Source organism: Pelodiscus sinensis, chromosome 3, assembly GCF_049634645.1.
Source record: "Pelodiscus sinensis isolate JC-2024 chromosome 3, ASM4963464v1, whole genome shotgun sequence".
NCBI lineage: Eukaryota > Metazoa > Chordata > Testudines > Trionychidae > Pelodiscus > Pelodiscus sinensis.
The window spans coordinates 98,686,959-98,701,118 of record NC_134713.1 but is presented as its reverse complement, the minus strand read 5'-3'; the positions used below and the strand labels follow the sequence as shown (position 1 = coordinate 98,701,118).

At 43.5% G+C, this 14,160-nt stretch overlaps 1 protein-coding gene across 11 annotated transcripts in view; it reads left to right on the top strand.

Annotated features, from left to right (window-relative positions):
* NHSL1 (NHS like 1) overlaps nt 1-14,160 on the top strand; it is a 263,051-nt gene that overhangs the window by 203,992 nt on the left and 44,899 nt on the right. For 2 of the 11 annotated variants that reach the window (XM_075924289.1, XM_075924290.1), the window contains one exon: nt 4,506-4,613. The exons of the other annotated variants lie outside the window; for them this stretch is intronic. In XM_075924289.1, coding sequence (XP_075780404.1) covers nt 4,523-4,613 — 91 coding nt within the window. In that variant the 5' untranslated portion in view covers nt 4,506-4,522. The remainder of the gene's footprint in view (nt 1-4,505; nt 4,614-14,160) is intronic. 11 annotated transcript variants of the gene reach the window in all.

Below are 14,160 nucleotides of genomic sequence, written 5' to 3'. Positions count from 1 at the left end.
CAGAAACCTGTCCCCACTGGCACTCTGTCCCCTGCTGCAGAACCCTGTCCTCTGCCCTCCCAGCACCATGCCCCCAACCACAGAGCTCTGTCCCCACAAAATATATAATTATAAATGATTCATTTTAGATTTAAATAGCATGAATAAAAAACAGACCATTTATTTCATAACTAAAAACAGGTGATTTTAATTTTATATATTGCATAATTTAAAAATAAACTATCAGAGTGTGTAAGTAAGGGCTGGGGATAGCAAGTGATGGACAGGAGGAGAATAGAGAGGGCGGGGCGTCAAGGAAGGGGCGGGGAGGTAGATCTTCGCCTGTTCTGAGATTTAAAAAGTGATCTGGGTGTAAAAAGGTTGGAGACCACTGTCCTAGAGACTGATACAAAAATATGGGGCTGGGCAGTTGTTAAGAAGTGCATGGGTGATACCTTTGTAAGCTCCTCCTACCCCTCTCCTAATTTCAGTGTAAGAAAGGCAACAAGTTCTGGAATTCATACTTTGGTGTTCTCTCTGTACCTGTCTAGGGGTTTTATCTATCATGGAAGACTTTCAAAGGCTGATACTTTTAGTCCCCACTTCTCTTTCTTCCCTGTGCCAAAGTCTCTTATCTCCTCCCTCAGGCTAGATAGTGGTCTTTGTTACTCTGCCCCTCCCAAGAGAGGGGAACGCAAGTGCTTGTTAGTATTCTGCAGTTAGTATTCTGCAGTATTAGGCAGTGCTGGGATGGTTATCCTAGTTCACATCATCTCTGGTTATTGGTAACACATCTGTGTCTTCGGCTTGTAAAATACACGGAAGAGCACCACATCAGATATTTCAGAGTTCAGACAGGGGAACTATATTCCTGGACCATACTAAAAGGTCTTTCATAAAGTCCCTCTCAATTCTCCAGTTAAAGCAAAACTAAAGATTACATTTCAAGTTGCAGCCGTTATAATGGTATACTCTGGTGTACATGTAGACCACAGTATATTTTTTAAAATCAAAGCGAAACATTTCCAGGGCATTAAATGGGCAATAAATGTAAGTTTTCCATGTACTTTTTGTCTCCCTCTTTGGTCAGAAATGGGTTATATGGAAAAATGAATGAGTATGTCCACATCTTATCTCCCCAGTTGCCTTAAGTCTATCACAGAGTTTATCATACGTTAAAGGAAAGCATTTTTATGAGATCTCCTTGGTAAAAGGAGAACGTTTTTATGAGATCTCCTTGGCAGCATGTTTCTACTCCTTCACCTGTGTCTTTGTTGTCAAAATGGATGGAGATCTGCATTACGTTATCTTTTCCTCAGCTTCATTTTAGTTTTTCTCCCTGAGAGTAATTCCAAAGCTTCCCTCTGCTCCACTCCTGGCTGCACAAACTATAGCAGAATGACATAATTCTTGTCAATTTCCCTGATGACTGCAGGGCTTCTTGTCAATGCACTGCAAATGCCAAAGTCCTGTCAATGTTACTCTGCTGTGTCTTGGAAAAGCCATGCAGAATGAGGAAGACACCTTTGCATCAGGTCACATTTGGAAGTTTGTCTTCATTACTGTAAATCTAGAAATAAGCTTTATTCAATTTAAATTTCTGCTGAAAAAAACTTTTTTGGGGGTGAGGGGAGCAGAGGACTCATTACTGCCTAGGGTTAGTTTTCTACTCTCCACTTCTGAGAGGATTTTTCAAATATTGCATATATGCATCTGTGATTTGAGAATAAACTGAAATTCTTTGGATTATTTTATGATGTATTTATTTGTTGAATAACTACCCTGAACTCTGTGATTCAGCAATAAAAGGCCCTGATGAAATGTAGTCAAATAAGAACAGTCAGATTTCTATGGGAACCTGAATTCTAAATTTCTTGTCTCTGTGATTAAACTTCCAGTTTTAAAATTGTATAAATATTTGTTAAATGTTAAACTGAGATCTGGGGCAGTAGGACAACTGCTACCAAAACTAGAGGATGTGATGTCATCGGAAAGCAACTAATTGCTGTTATCTGGTGCATTAAAGTACATTTGCTCCAGGGAGCTGTCCCATCCAAATAGTATTGATTCCCAGCTTTGCTTGGCCTTTGCTTATGAGCTCTGACAGTATGACTGCCTACCCGTGCTAGTCTGATTCCAGATGAGTGATGATGCCCCAATGAATGACAAGTAAATGTTCAACTCAGGTTACAAATAACAAAGCAGAAGCAGAATAGTTTGTACCTGGCAACTTATCAAATGAGTGACATTTTTAAAAATAATAAAAACACACAAGTTTATTGCTGTCAAGCTTTCTGGGAGTTAAAACCTGTTTAGATTTTAAAGTTGTATAAAGTTTTCCTATTTACACTGGTATAATTTTTATGGAGTGACCAGTAGTTTAGTGAAGTGAATGGGAGTCTTTTCATTGACTTTAATAGGCTTTTGAACAGCAGTATGAAAAATATACGCACAATGGTAATAGTTATACTAATAGCTTTTTTAAATTGTATTAACTGTTTGGTAGGTAGTACATTTAAACATTAGGGAGGGATATTGTTTCATGAGATGAATGGCATTCAGCAATAGAGACCTTTACATATGTTTCTTATGCATCTCTTCAGGAAACGCATGCAAATGGCTTTTGTTTGTTTGTGTTTTTACCTTATCTAATTTTATAAACTTAATACAAATGTATATTTTAGGTTTCTGAAAGACATAGAAAAACTCTCCTCACTTGTGATGGATCTAGTTCTGGGTGCGAGCGCGCAACCCCCTCCGCAGGGTCACGGCCCAGCGAGCCCGCCATCTGGTTCTTACGGATTCACTACATTGATGGGCGCGAGCTCCTGATGCCCACCCTGGGGTGGAGGTGGGGGCGAAGTGGAGCCCGGCACTCCCGGTTCACCTCCCGGGCGCCTCAGTCCTTTCCCACGGTTTTTGGGATGGCGGGGTCTCCCTCTTACTCCCTTTTCTCCTGCATTGGGTGCAGCACGGAGGAATCCTGGGGGTTAGGGGGACCCGGCCCCACGCTCTCCGTCAGGTCCTAGCCCGGGGCCCTAAGGGTTTGGGTGCTGACCCTCACCTGGCTGACGAGGTCCCACCCTGTAACGCGTCAGCCCACGGGCGCCAGAGTGGCCCTGCCCCAGGCTGCTTCCTAGCCGCCCTTGTGTCCACAGTTTCCGGGCCCGGGCCGGTGATCCTTACCTCTTCATCGGGGTTACGCAGGATGCTGCTCCGCCACTCTCCCAGTGTCCCGTCTCTCCCGGGGAGGGAGGAATGGCCTCTCTGGCGTCCTCCTCCTTGCCCTGGCTCCGGGGTGGCTTTTGAACTTCCCGCTGGACGTCACGCCGTCTCCCCCGACCCTGCACCTGGCGTTACCAGTGTCCTGACGTCGGGGGCGGAGTTGCGTCACGGCGTCATTCGCCGGGGCCGGGCACATCTCACCCGGCCCGCCGGCTGGCCCTATTCCCCGCAGCCACGAAGTTCTGCTTCTCGCGGTGTTTGGCGGGGGCGCCTTCCTGGCAGCGCGCTGGCAAGGCAGCCCCTCCCGGGCACTCTGCCCCGTTCTAGTGTGGGCCACTGCTGGTCCGTCACATCACTACAATGTGTAACAGAACCAGTTTGAGAAAAAAAGTACAGTTCTATATGCTGATGAATGTTGTTTTAAAGTTCTTGCTCCCATAAACTATAGCTATATATTTCTGAAATTAAGCAGAGTGAAGACCCAATTTTGCCTGATTGTAGAACTATTTTAAAATATGATTGTCTCAATCTGGTATGCAGATTTCTTCAAGTGAGGTAAAGGTGCTAGCCCTCATTTCATGTAGTATGTAAGTTCCATATGAAACTTTAAAAACCAAGGTGTTTATGAAGGATTGGAATTAAAAAACAAAACATGTAAAATGAACTATGCATATTTTTGTGTTTATTCTCAAGAAATGCTGAATGAATTTTAATGTATTCTTAAAAAAAAACTAAGGAGACTTCTGGTCTGAAATCAATACCTGAGAAATTCAATGTATGTGTGTGTTTCTCAGGAAAATTATAAATGGCCTAACATGAGGCTTTGGAAAGGAAGTGCAAGCTCAGTTGAATAATAATAATAATAATAATAATTTCATTTCAGTGTACTGCTTAACTTTTTAAAATAAAAAGTAGAATATGGTACCCCGTTCCACAGGAGGCTTTTGCGCAAAAACAAGCAGTGTGGCCGTGGTCTTTTTGCACAAAAACCCCTTTTTGCACAAGATTCTCTCCGGGAGAGGCATAACGATCTTGTGCAAAAAGTTTCTTTTTGCGCAAAATGACCATGGCCACACTGCTTGTTTTTGCACAAAAACTGCTCGGAATAGATCATGCAAATGAAGCGCAACAAAATCCTAATCAGCACTTCATTTTCATTGCCTCTTCTGGCAAAAACTCGTAGTGTAGACATAGCCTGATATCCAAGGTACTTATTTTCACTGTCCTTCATGTTCAAGGTGGTTTTATAGTTCATTCCCAGATAGTTCTTCTTAGCAAGGATCTCCTTCATATTCTCATAGGTTCCCCAGCATAAAACATGCAGACTGGGACAAAACTATATCAAAATTCTGTGGTTCTTGTTGAAATCTGCAGTTCCTGTGACTATTTCCTCAGTGGGACAAATCGAGGTGAGTGTGGCAGCAGTGCAAGATATGAGCTTCCCAAGTAGATCCCAACCAGCTACATGATATACTCTGTCCCATGGCCAAATGGCTGCTTATCCTTTTTTCCATGTTGCCATGCTTACTGTGTCACTTGCTGAGTTCTGTGACTCTCTAACGGGGGGGGGGGGGGGGGGGGGGGGGAGAATCACAGTACACACAGATTAATGTTGCTCTGAGCAGCATTAACTAATCCTTTTTAGTTTTTTATTCCGATTTTAAGCTGTGATGCAGAGGGAAATGCCACTACTCCTGTCGTTCCCATAATTCTCTCATCTCCAGCCCGTTTGATTTATGTGACCAAGAGACTGTGCAGAGTGAAGGGATTTGTATCCTACATAATCACTTCCCCTCTCTGTATGTCTCTAGAAATTTGCCCCACAGATTTGACTTGTTTGTGTGTAATGAGGTATACCTAAAGGATCATGCACAATGACCTTCATCCAGTACCAGAGATCCTGCAACAGCAGCAGTAATAATTCTATTAATAGAGTAACACAAGCAGTTGTCTTATATAAAAAGTAAATTGAAAATAATCCTCAAATCGCTAGCTGATCAATAATTTAAAAGGTGACCAGCAACAAGGGCAACAGTGTGAGCCGTGTTAGGATGCATGACTGTGGTACAGCCAATTGAACTATGTTTGACTATTCAAGAGTATAATAATAAATACACCTAGCAAAGCTTGCTGTTGGTTTACCCTTTGTTTTCACCGTGCCTCTCCTTGGTCACTGTACAGAGGAGCAATAGTGGAGTTCAGCCCCACTGGTGGATAATCCTGCTGAGATTATTGTTTTAACAGTAATCTTGTGTTTCATTAAAGAGCTACAAAGTAAAGAGGAACCACTTAATATTAACAGCTCTGCTCCAGGTTCCCAGAGATGTCAAGATGTGAAATTCCCCCCAGAACTTTTATTGAAATAAAACCATTAGGGGCTAGGAGCAAACCATATGTCCTAGCAAGACTTGTTCTTACAAAACCAGGCAATAAAAATCAATGTATTTCTTATTATTTTAGTTTCAATAGTCAAGTTAGTGCCAGTAGCGCTACCCACGTACTCTCTCCTTTTTACTCCTTTTGAATTAATTCACAGAGTACATCTGTTGTTGATTTTGGCAGAGTTCCATATTCCAACTGCCCTTTCTGTAAGGAATTAAAAAGAAAAAAAAAAGTATTTAAAGGAAATTAGACAAAACTCCACTAAAAACCTAGAATTTACATATTCAGTATTGCTTTCATGCTGAGAAATGAGAGCTTATTGGAGCATACTCAGAATGCAAAGCTATACAGTTAGTTAAATATCACACCACTGGGTGTGAAAATATATAGATTAATTATATTTAGACTGATTATATGTTCTTATGCACACAGGGCACATGGTGAACACTTTACAGTTGAATGCTTGACACGTAGCTAAGAAACGCTGTCAAAATCCCTAGTGAGAAGATTTTTTAAAAAATAATCTAAAAGACATTTTGTATATCTGATACTGGTTCACTCAAAGCCCATAGCAATATTCCACTAATATTCTTAACTCCATTGAGCCTTACCATTTTCCACATTTAGGTCTGTGTTTGGTGGTATTTATGTGGATCTCATTTTTTAAAACCTGTTCCTTGAAAGCTTTGTTCACACTGAACCTATTATCCAGAATCCTGTAGAGACAGCAGGGGGTGTACTTCACTTAGGGTTTCTCTTGAGTAAAATAAAAAGTGTGTGTTTTGAACTGTATTATCTAATATATTTTAAAGTCTAGTGTAGATAAGGCGGTGTGAACTTTTAAGATGTGCTAGCTATTTAGCGGGAGTGGGAGGCTGGGAACCTTAGCCAACACATTCTAAGAACACACCTTCTAAAATATTGGTTAAGACAGAGAACTGCTAATGAGAGACACAACCTTTCACTTCTAGCTCACAGTTTAAACTCAACCCAAGTTGTTGCTTGATTTGGCGACCTACCTGAAATGAGTATGTTGTCTCAGACATTGTTAAATTGGGTATTTTTCTGAATCCAGCAATTGATGGCCATTTGCTAATGTAGCTACACCAGTGGAAGCCCTTGTGTAGTATAGACAAGGGAAGCTGTGATTTGCACCAGTGTAATTAATTTGTATTTCAAGCAGGGCTAATTATTCACTTGTGACATTACAGCTTTCTTCATCTACACAGGAGGTTTGCATAAGTACAGCATCAGTGTGTGACTATGATTTGATGAAATTGACAGAAATTACTAATGTTGACATGGCTTTGTTGAGTTCTGAGTGGGTGGGTGTCCATATAGCAAGAATCCAATGATCTCAGTTGTCCATCTAGCTGGCATTCTATTGTCATCCTCAGAGGAGGCTAAAGAATAAACAAACACCAGAACTAGTGTGTCATTCTTGCTCCATGTACAGATTAGGAAAACAGAGCATGTTGTCATGTTAACTCATATGTATTACATAACATGAGGTTAAACAGGATTTTTCACCTGGTGGTGACATGTTTTAAAACCTATTAACTGATTGTTGACCATCGTTTTAAAACATAGCCTTCTGGGTTTATACTAGGTACAAAGACCTGTTTCAAATTGTGTGCGTGAACGTGACCACTTTTTTTTGCCTAGACATGACATTGAGGGTATTCCCTCAGCTTCTGCTTAAGGACGATTGTCAGGTGTGGGGTAGGAACATTACTCCTGTGCTGTAGATATTCTATTTACGAATAAGAGGCTCTGTCTCCAGGACTGTCAGTCTGGCCTTTTGTGGGGGGCGTTCTGTGTACTCTGCTTTTGTTTGTAATATTTTAAGAATCCAGTATGTTAAATTAAAAATGACACCAAGTGTGTTAGAAGAAAGCCGTTGGATATTTTTTATTTAAACTGTATTCAGTTGTCTTAGAAACAGCAAATGTCCATAAAAAGGATAGAAAAGGTGGTGTTTTTTTCTTTCTGCACTGAAATGCAAGAATAAATGAATGTAGGAAAGGCACAGTTAAATGAATTACACTTATTACAAGTGTGTGTTCTGGTATTACTTCCCCATAGAAATTTAAATTAGCCCAAGACAAATGGAGATAATCATTTTTAAGTCTCCCTGATGACAGCTTCTTACAAATGATATTTATTTGTGTCTGTTTTAGCTTAGTGCCCTTAAAATGTTGATTTGAGTTTTCAGTACTCGTGAATCATTGAGATCATTCACTCTGCTGAAATTTGCTGGGTGTGAAAGGCCATGTGAAAGAGAGAAAAGACACAACGGGAATATTTAAATATGCTGATGATTTGACATATATAACTGGGAATCACTTACTGCAGAGTTCTTTCTTCTCAGTCATGTCTGGATCCATCCTGAAGAATGAAGCCGCAGCCTTTACTTGTCTGAAATACTGTACAAGAAACCCCTCTTCCCATCGTACACAGTGCAGCACTCTAAAACAAACTGTCCTCTTAATATACATCTATCAAATCATTTAGAACAGTGGTTCTCAATCTTTTTGATACTGGGGACCAGTCAACCCAATCACAAGCTTTTGGAGGACCGATAACATTTATTTGCTTATTTGCATACTCATTAAGCAAATGATGAATATGCAAATAAATTGTCGCTGGCCCTACTTGTCTGGCGGGTTGTTCTGCCCCCTCCCTCCCCTCCTGGCCTCAGTCCTGGCCGCTTTATTGGCCGGCGCTGGCTCCCCCAGCTACGTCCAGCGCCAGGTGTTGTGTGTCAGTGTGCACGGCACTAGGCCATCTCAGCAGTGCAGGGTGCTGCTACCCCATCGCACAAATTAATAGGATTGTGCGTGATAATATTTCTAAGGACTGGTGGGTTTTTTCTAAGGACCGGTACTGGGATGCAGACCACACTTTGGGAAACGCTGATTTAGAACATTCACTTTATAGTTGCAGTTGTGATTAAAAATCCATATAGAGTATGCTTCATTTAAATTGTCACTTTCATTCACAGTTGGCTGGGGTGCATAGTTGGAATGACAGTGATGGACATGAGTCTGAACTGATGATCCCTAATTAGCTTTTAGTGAGCACAATTATCAACCCAGTATATGTCTGAAACTGTGGGGTGGAAGCCACAGGTAAAGTAGAGAGAAGAGAAGCAAGGAAGGGACACAAGAAAAGGAGAAGGTAAAGGAAGGAAAGGGTTAAAAAATTTACAGAAGGATCTGCTAAAGCAGGGCTACTCAACTTTGGAAACCCTGGGGACCACAGTGATACTCTCAGCACATGCCAAGGGCTGCAACTTAAGTGTGGTTGCATATACATGCAAATATATATATGCAAATAGCATCTTTCACACTGATAGGCGTGAATACAAAGATTAAGCCTTCAACCCTGGTGCCGGACCCAAACGTGGCCGGTGTGAGTCAACTCTGCCCACATGGCTTCCCAAAATGCCCCGGCGCTCCTGGCATCTCCTCCCTGGGGGTTAGACATGCCAACACTCTGTACCCATCTGTTCCAGGCAGCCCATCTGCTTGTGTCTTTCAGTGCTCACTCTGCCTGGGAGACGCCTTGCCATTGTGGACTGTGTTCCCAGTGGAGGCCATGTTCAAAGGATCCCACCTGCGGGCCACGTGTTGAGCCCCACATGAACCTAAATCACGCCACGGGCCGCAAACAAATAGGCTGCAGGCCACATGTTGAGTAGCCCTGTGCTAAAGTGAGCAAGGTATGGGGAAACCTAGAGTAGTGGAGGTGTCACAGAGATTAGGCATTTCTGTGAGACTATTTAAACCATGTTTTTTTCAGTGAGATTAAATGTATTTTGCAGCATGCACTCGACCAGTGAAGAAGGTGTTAGCACTGGAATTACTTGTTTGGGGATGAAGAGTCTTCGGGTTCCACAAAATAAAGGCTAACTATTGGAATGATTCAGACGGGGTTGCTGAGTTAGTCTGTAACTGGAAAAAACTTAAACAACCAATAGCCTTGCAGCACCTTAGAGACTAACAAAACATGTAGACCAGTGGTCTCCAAACTTTTTATGCCCAAGATCACTTTTTAAATGTCAGAACAAGCAAAGATCTACCACCCCATCCTTCCCCCAAAACCCCACCCCTTCCTTGAAGCCCCGCCCTCTCTGTTCTCCTCTTCTCCATCACTTGCTGTCCCCAGCCCTTGTACACTCTCAGGGTACAGCTATACTGCTGCTTTTTTTTCCTATTCTGTAGGAAGAGGTTTTCCCAACATTTGGCCTGTTTAGACTGGGCCAAATGTCAGAAAAACCCCTTCTTTCAGAAGCCCCCTTATTCTTTGTGAAACGAGGAATACAAGGGTTGCCAAAAGAGCATATTTGCTCTTCCACTAAAAAAAGCAGAAGAACAAAATGTATCCCTGAATGCGGAAGAGCTTTTCTGGGATACTTCTGGAATCCCGGAAAAACTCCTGTCGTCTAGCTGTACCCTCACTGGGTTGAGACAGGAGGTGCGGTCTTTGGGGTGAGAGTGAGGGATTTAGGGAGAAGCAGTAACAGGAACCTTGGAAATGGTGGAGATGCTCAATGACTTCTTTGTTTCGGTCTTCACCGAGAAGTCTGGAGGTGTGCCTAACGTAGTGAATACAAGCAGAGAAGAGGGTAAGTTTAGAAGATAGGATACACAAAGAACAAGTTAAAAATCACTTAGGAAAGTTAGATGTCAGCAAGTCACCAGGTCCTAATGAAATGCATCCCAGGATACTCAAGGAGCTGATAGAGGAGGTATCTGAGCCTTTAGCTATGATCTTTGAAAAATCATGGAAGACAGGGGAGATACCAGAAGACTGGAAAAGGGCAAATATTGTGCCCATCTATAAAAAGGGGAATAAGAACTACAGACCGGTCAGTTAGTCTGTCCCAGGGAAGATAATGGAGCAGGTAATTAAGGAAATCATATGCAAACACTTGGAAGGTAATAAAGTGATAGGGAATAGCCAGCATGGGTTTGTGAAGAACAAGTCATGCCAAACTAATCTGATAGCTTTCTTTGATAGGATAACGAGCCTTGTGGATAAGGGAGAAGCGGTGGATGTCATATACCTAGACTTTAGTAAGGCATTTGATACGGTCTCGCATGATATTCTTATTGATAAACTAGGCAAATATAACTTAGATAGGGCCACGATAAGGTGGGTGCATAATTGGCTGGATAACCGTAGTCAGAGAGTTGTTGTTAACGGTGCTAAATCCTGCTGGAAAGGGATAACAAGTGGAGTTCCGCAAGGGTCTGTTTTAGGACCCGTACTGTTCAATATCTTCATCAATGATGTAGATATTGGGATAGAGAGTACATTTATTAAGTTTGCAAATGATACCAAACTGGGTGAGGTTGCAACTTCTTTGGAGGATAGGGACATAATTCAAAATGACCATAGCAAGTTAGAGAAATGGCCAGAGGTAAACAGGATGAAGTTTAATAAAGAGAAATGCAAAGTGCTCCACTTAGGAAGAAACAATCAGTTCCATACATACAAGATGGGAAGCGACTGTCTAGGAAGGAGCATGGCGGAAAGGGATCTAGGGGTCATAGTGGACCACAAGTTGAATATGAATCAACAGTGTGATGCTGTTGCAAAAAAAGCAAATATGATTCTAGGTTGTATCAACAGGTGTGTTGTAAGCAAAACTCGTGAAGTCATTCTGCTGCTCTACTCTGCACTAGTTAGGCCTCAGCTGGAGTACTGTGTCCAGTTCTGGGTGCCACATTTCAAGAAAGATGTGGAGAAATTGGAAAGGGTACAGAGAAGAGCGACAAGAATGATTAAAGATCTAGAGAACATGACCTATGAAGCCAGGCTTCATGAACTAGGCATGTTTAGTTTGGAAAAAAGAAGATTAAGGGGGACATGATAGCTGTTTTCAAATATCTAAAAGGGTGTCACAAGGAGGAAGGAGAAAATTTGTTCCTCTTGGTTTCTGAGGACAGGACAAGGAGTAATGGGCTTAAAGTGCAGCAAGAGAGGTTTAGATTGGACATTAGGAATAAATTGCCAAGGGAGGTGATGGAATCTCCCTCTCTGGAGATATTTAAGAACAGGTTAGATAGACATCTGTCAGAGATGGTGTAGACGGAGCTTGGTCCTGCCTTGAGGGTGGAGGGCTGGACTCGATGACCTCTCGAGGTCCCTTCCAGTCCTATGATTCTATGAGGTGTGGGAAAGGATGAGAGGTGCAAGGTCTGGGAGGGAATTTGGGTGCAGGAGGAGGTGGAGAAGGGGATGCTGGCTTTGGGAGGGGACACCAGGCTAGGGAGTGTTGGGGTCAGGTGGAGGGTTGGGGTGCTGAGCAAGCCACAGGCTTATGTTTGTGAGAGTGCAGGAGTTTGGGTTGGAGTGTGTGTGAGGGGCTCAGGACAGGGAGGTTGGGAGTATGATGGGCTCAGGACACAGATTTGCAGTGTGTGGAGGGTGCAGAAGTGTTGTGGCAGGAGTCTGGGGATGTGAGACACTCAGGACAGGAGGTTCCAGTGTATAATAGGCTCAGATTTGGGTTTGGGGGGGAGGGGTACAGGAGTGTTACGTACCAGATGGGGGCTTGGCCCCAATTAGGGGTTTATTGGCCAGGCTTCATTTTTTAAATAAAATATTATGTCAAACACAAAATGTTTCAGTGTTATCTTTATTTATGAGAAAGGCGGGGAACCTGTTTTGAGTCAGGGGTCACTGACACACAGAAAAGTTAGTTGGGCCACGCAAGTGAGATGCAAAGAAATAACTCCTCCAAAACCCCACAAGCCTCACTAATGTGGCCTCAACTGTGCTGGTGGGAGCAGGGGACATAGTACTGGCGAAGGGTGTTAGTGGGTGCTGGGGCGAGGACAGGGTGCCAGTGGGTACTGCGGCAGGGGACATTGGATAGGGTGCCAGTGGGGGCAGGGGACAGGGAGTCCCCTGTACATGTCTCCTCCGGGGACTCCTACCCCCTGCCCCCTCCCTCCCCTGCAGAGGAAGGAAACCACGGCACGTGTCTCCTCTGGGGACTCCTACCCCTCGCACAGGAAATCCACGGCTTGCATCTTCTCCAGGGACCCTTCAGAGGAGGGATGCCCCGGTGTGTGCCTCCTCTGGTGACTCCAACCTCCTTCTCCTTCCCCTCACCCCACAAAGGAGGGAAGCCCCAGAGCAGTGCTTGTTCTGGGGACTCCTACTCCTCCCCTCCCCCCAGGAAGTCCCTGGCACGCCACAGACCTGGCCTTTCAGGTACCGTGTCAGTTGTTTGGGGGAGGGGAGCAGCCAGCCTACTTCCTGAAACTGCGGAAGTAGCGCACAGCTGAGGGACTTCCGTCCACCCTGCAGGAAGCCGATGCTACTCCATTGTCGCCAGAGGTATCTCCATTGTCGCCAGTCGATCGCGATTGACGGGTTGGTGACCACCGATACAGACGGTGATATAAGCTTTCATAGTTGCAACCCACTTCTTCAGATGAATGGAGTTATTAAAAGTCCAGTTTCTAAATGCATGCCAGGGAATGCTTCATTATATGTACTGATGTAACAAAGTTCTCAACTTGCTAATATCTCTACATTTTTGGGAGAGGGGTGGAGGGAGAGTGGTAGGATGAAGAGATATAGTCATTTACAGGGCTTGACGAACCCTGGAGAGAGCCACTCGCCAGCCACGCACTGCGCATGCGCCAGACTAGCGCTGCGCATGCACGAAGCGCCGGTGAATGGGGCACACGGAGCAACCGGCTGAAATCTACGTGCCATGGGCGAGTAGATTCAGCCGTTTGTCGAGCCCTAGTCATTTATATAAGCAATATTAACCAAACCAACTAGACACTGTTGAACAAAAGATTTTTCAGCTAATTTGTTGTGGCAGCACGTCTGTTTGAATTCCTGACTCAGTACAGAGAAAATTTTTGTCCTGAGTCCAAAGTGGGTGTTTTGGATGTATTGTAGATAAAGTTCATGAACTTGCCTTACTGTCAGTATTGGTCATCAGTGGTATGGCTCTGCAGCATATTTTAAAGCTAGTTTTGATGTAGAGATTCACTCTTGATAGCCCAGGTCTGTGTAGCTAGTATGGAGATTTAGACAGGCATAATGGGATTTGTTCCAAGTTTGAATGCATTCTTGTGTGATATGTAGACTTGTATCTGTTTGAGGTATTATATGGTCCCCATTACCAGGGCTTGCCAAGCGGCGGCGACCACCGCTCACCAGCTACGCGGTTCTGCGAAATGCACATGCGCTGTGCCGGCTTGTAATCTTCTCACCACGGGCAAGTAGATTACATGATTTGTCGAGCCCTGCCTGTTACTGTAATACCTGAGCACTTACAATTTTTAACCTGTTTATGCTCATAACACTCTTGTGATGTAGGACAGTGCTCTTATTCCCATTATACAGGAGGAAGTGAGGTCCAGAGAGTGCAATCAGCACAGCATGGCTTAACTCGAAATAAGATATGCAATTTGAGCTACGTGAGTTGCATAGCTTATTTCGAAATAGAGCACTCTTCCTCCGACTTCCTTTACTCCTCGTATCACGAGGGTTACAGGAGTTGGCGTAAGAAACCCTCCAGCTTGACAGTATTTTGAA